Source organism: Nematolebias whitei, chromosome 18 (assembly GCF_014905685.2).
Source record: "Nematolebias whitei isolate Nwh7 chromosome 18, NemWhi1, whole genome shotgun sequence".
Taxonomy (NCBI): domain Eukaryota; kingdom Metazoa; phylum Chordata; class Actinopteri; order Cyprinodontiformes; family Rivulidae; genus Nematolebias; species Nematolebias whitei.
This window is the reverse complement of record NC_056515.1, coordinates 1,433,845-1,438,189: the sequence shown is the minus strand read 5'-3', so window position 1 is coordinate 1,438,189 and position 4,345 is coordinate 1,433,845. Positions and strand designations below refer to the sequence as shown.

Genomic DNA, 4,345 nt, shown 5'->3' with positions numbered 1-4,345 from the left:
GTTAATGTACATGTAACATGTTGCATTCTTACAGCCACCAGCATGTTAAAGTAACATGTAAATGTAACATGGTTAACACTGTAGGAGAACATGGGTCCACTTCCTGTCAGCTCTAAAAACATCTGCTTCAACCTCAGAGCGGATACACTCTCCGCTGCACCGAGGCCAACCCAGGATGGACCAACATGTGGCATCCTCACATAAGCATGGCGCAGCAGACCAGGATCAGGAAGTGGAACCGGTCCTTGTCGGAGAACAGGGTGTCCCAGATCCGGATGACGTCTGGCAGGAGGAATTCCTGGGACAGCAGCAGGGTCAGCCAGCGAAACGTGAAGTACTGAGGCTTGATGTTCTGCTCCTCCTGTTGAGAGCAACAGAACCGTTAAGGGAGGAGGCAAAACCTGTGGAGTGGCGGGTGACAGTGTTTCCACACAGACGGGGTTCTGGTACCAGTCTGAGGTGGAGCTGGGGGTCCTTGTCCTTCAGCATGGCATAGACACTCTCCATCTTGTAGGTGATGCCACACTGAGAGTCGTCCAGACTCTTGATGAAGTTGTCCCGGTTCTCCGACATCAGGTTGGTGAAGCAGAAGAATGTGTCCGCCTCAGCGTGCTCTGAGAAGATGAATGTAACATGAAGCAGGTTAAAGTGTAAAATCACCTGGTTCTGGGTGGTAAATCGGACCTTTCCACTGGCTGTTGGGGTCAGTGGCGAACGTGTAATAGACCGGCCCAACAATCTCGTTCATGCCCTGAACGTAGGCGATGCCCGGGTTCAGCTTGGCGTAGATGAAGAGGATCCGCTCCACCACCTCCCAGTGAGCTTCGCTGCCATTGGGCAGAACCTCATACTCGTTGGACGGGTACAGGTTCAGGGACTTCCCAGGTGAGCTCACCTGAGGGGAGGAGGAAGAGATGGGTTGGCTTTTACACAGAGCTTATACAGAAACACCATGAAGCTATCATAACCTGAAACAAGAAGCCTAAACTGTCCGATTGTTTTCTGTTGAAGTGAAACAAAAATCTGAGACAAAAACAAATTTCTAATTAAAATTTAGGCCAAAAACAAACAAAAAAAAGTCAAATAGATTTTTAAATTGAACCAAAGAAAACAACTTAGAAACCTCCAACTTAAATGATATCTGGATTAAATTCTCGTAAACAACTAAAAATGTACAGAGATGTCTCAGGTGAAGCTAAAGATAGTTTAAATATTGCAGCTAAATATGAATTAAAAAAATAAACAATTTCTGCGTTCAATTGTTATTCATCTGAATTTAAAGCAGAAAAAAGAAAATCAAGACTTGAATGTAAACTGCTTTAAATTAAAAACATTTAAGTTTTTTGACTTTTTTATTTTGACATTTTAAGTTTTAGTCAAGAAAAAATAAAAAAAAGTGTTTAAATGTTTTTCTTTTTCTTTCGGCTGCTTCCTTCTTCAGGGTCTCCACAGTGAACTAACTCACACAAAGACTTGGTGATTATTTTACACCAGATGTTCTTCCTGACACAACCACAGACCACCGAGCTACCACAGCCTCTGTGTGGAGCAGAGAGCTGCTCTCTAGGACACGTGGGGGAGCAGATGGGGAGGGTTAAGGGCCTTGCTCAAGGGCCCAGGGTGGGGCAAATGAGGGTGGAGGCAGGTGTGGGTGCTTCACCTACCCCACCCACATTTTGATGTTGTCGGTCTAGGGGGTTGAACCGGCAACTTTCCAATCACAGACCCACCTTCTCTAACCTCTGCACCACCACTCCCCCATTTAAATATAATAAACTAAAAAAAATTAAAATGCTTCACTGTTGGAGTTAAAATAAATTATAAATCAAGTCTAACATCATCTGAGCCCCACGAGTCGACTTCATCCATAAAACCCAGTTCTGACTCAAGATTTTGACTTGGACTCTGTCACCGGACTCGGTTCCTGACTCAGACTCATATGGCCCTTTTGCTTCGCTCCTACTCAGCCCCAACTCTGCTCATCTCCACTCAGATCATCCTGGATTTGCACCGCACTTCAAGACGGTTTCTGAAGGCGTGTCCAGAATCCAAAATCCTAATAAACTTTTAATGAACTTTAGTTCACTGAGTGAGAGTTCTGCGATGAGTTAAGCTCAAAGCAGTCTGCTCCTCAGATAAATAATGTTAAATTATTATTTTATATATGAATGTTTCTGTTCAGTGTCCTGAGACAACTTCTGATGTGACTTTGCACTATATAAACTGAATTACACACCATCAAGACACCATCTTAGCACCAACATAACTGGTTTGTTCCACTTTGGAGTAAGCTGTTTGGGGGAAGAATCAGTTTTGTGCTGTGCGTTTCCTTGACTGATGAAGCCTTCTGGATGGAAGGTGAAACGTTTCAGCAAAAAAGAAACTGTCCAGATGACCTGACTGAAAATTGTTGGATTGTATACCTGGATTATTGAGCATGGACTTTTTTGATAAACTGAATTAAATCTGATGAACCAGATTATACAAAAACATTTATATTTAAAATCCTATATTTTTCTTCATCATTTGATGTATTTGCACTCATTGCATCTACTTTTATTGTTCAATTTAGATATGTGGTTTTGTTTCTTGTATACAGATTGTATTTTAGTGATTTAAAGTTTAATTCTTGTTTTATGATTTGTACACCTGTGGGTTAGAATAAAGTTGAACTAAAGGCTGTAGCTCTAATTTAAACATGTTTGAGGGAAATATTCCTGAGAGATCCAATAATTTTGTCTTGTTATAATTTTCAGTTGAGTTAACTTTAATTAACAGATTATTTAATAAAGTCAAAGTGAAAACAGGATTTCATGATATTATTTATTTTTATTCTTCACTGATAAAAAAAAACATTTTTTATACATAAAATGAAAAAAAAAAGTTTCCACCCTCCGTCCCAGTCCTCCCGCCTTGCCAGGGCTTGGAATCCGGCCTTTGTGAGCACGCGAGGCCGGGGCTCGAGGTCCGGCCTCGCGTGCTTCAATGGGTCAGCAGCTCGTATGATCCTCCACGGTGACTCCGCTCGCTCAAATTTTGTCGTCGGTCACCAAACACAAAAAACACCTGGACTTCAGCATTAAACACAGTATTGTCATTACTGTTCTTAAAATCTTAAAAATAGACCCAGCCGTTGCTCTGTGTTCCAAGAAATTGCAAATGGCGGATCGGTGAAAAGTTTCTGAGATCCAGTGACTCCTCCCCCTGACCAATCAGTGTCCTGCATTCACGTTTTGGTCCCGACTCAGCTCGCACGGTCCCACCAGAGAAGCAGGGACAAAAAAAAGGTCCAGAATCAGCTAAAAACTACTGGTGGAATAAGGATCTTTTTGTGGCGGGCTGAGCAGAGTTGGGGCTGAGTAGGAGCAGTGCAAAAGGGGCAATAGATCACCTCTGAACTCATGTTTGTGACCCGCTGCTGTTCCTCTGACCCAAAAAGAACCTTTGAACTCACGTTTGTGACCCCGCTGCGGTTCCGGTTGACGGTCTGTGCCTTCAGGGTGGTTTGTTCGACCCGTCTCCGCAGCGTCTCGTAGTCATTCTGAGGGTCCAGGATGAGCTGGCAGGGATAGTCTGTGGGTCTCTGGAAGAATGCCATGTCCGGGTACAACCGCCTGGAACAGAACCACAAGCTCTGCTGCCGTGACCGGTTCATGGACTCAAGGTTGTACGTGACAACAGAACCAAGACCCACCTGACGTCTTTGTCAATCTGCAGTAAGATCTCGTTATCTTTGAAGTAAGTATTCCACCGGCTGTCTGGGTTTGGGTTCAGAGGCTGAAAGAGCCGAACAGAACCATAACCAAATAAACCCACAGAACATTTACTGCCTCGGTGATTTTAGAACTCTGAGAAGATTCTCTAGAAACAGATGAAATTTGATTCAGGTTTCAGACATCTGGACCAGAACCAATTGAACCTGATCTGACCGCAGCACAGAAACATGTGGTTTACTGACTTCAACTGGACCGGACTCACGTGATCCTCCAACGTCACGTCTTCTCTGGACAGACCCATGTTGGCTTTGGCTAGGCCCGGCTGGATGATCATCTCTCTGAGGAACTGAGAGTAGACCTCCCTGTCGGGGGACAGTGGGACCAGAGACATGAGGAAGACCAGAGACAGGAGGGAGACCAGAGACAGGAGAAGTCCAGGGACAGGAGGGGGACCAGAGACGAGAGGGAGACCAGAGACGGGAGGGAGACCAGATACAGGAGGGAGACCAGAGACGAGAGGGAGACCAGAGGGAGACCAGAGACAGGAGGGAGACCAGAGACGGGAGAGAGACCAGAGACGGGAGGGAGACCAGAAACGGGAGGGAGACCAGAGATGGGAGGGAGACCAG

At 44.9% G+C, this 4,345-nt stretch overlaps 1 protein-coding gene across 1 annotated transcript in view; it reads right to left on the bottom strand.

Annotated features, from left to right (window-relative positions):
- Positions 1-4,107, bottom strand: part of tbc1d13 (TBC1 domain family, member 13) — a 23,921-nt gene extending 19,814 nt beyond the window's left edge. Inside the window, exons 1-6 of the mRNA XM_037692520.1 lie at positions 3,979-4,107; positions 3,695-3,777; positions 3,455-3,614; positions 685-895; positions 451-614; positions 201-361 (exon numbers count right to left, since the gene is read on the bottom strand). Coding sequence (XP_037548448.1) covers positions 201-361; positions 451-614; positions 685-895; positions 3,455-3,614; positions 3,695-3,777; positions 3,979-4,107 — 908 coding nt within the window. The remainder of the gene's footprint in view (positions 1-200; positions 362-450; positions 615-684; positions 896-3,454; positions 3,615-3,694; positions 3,778-3,978) is intronic.
- Positions 4,108-4,345: the final 238 nt, after the last annotated feature.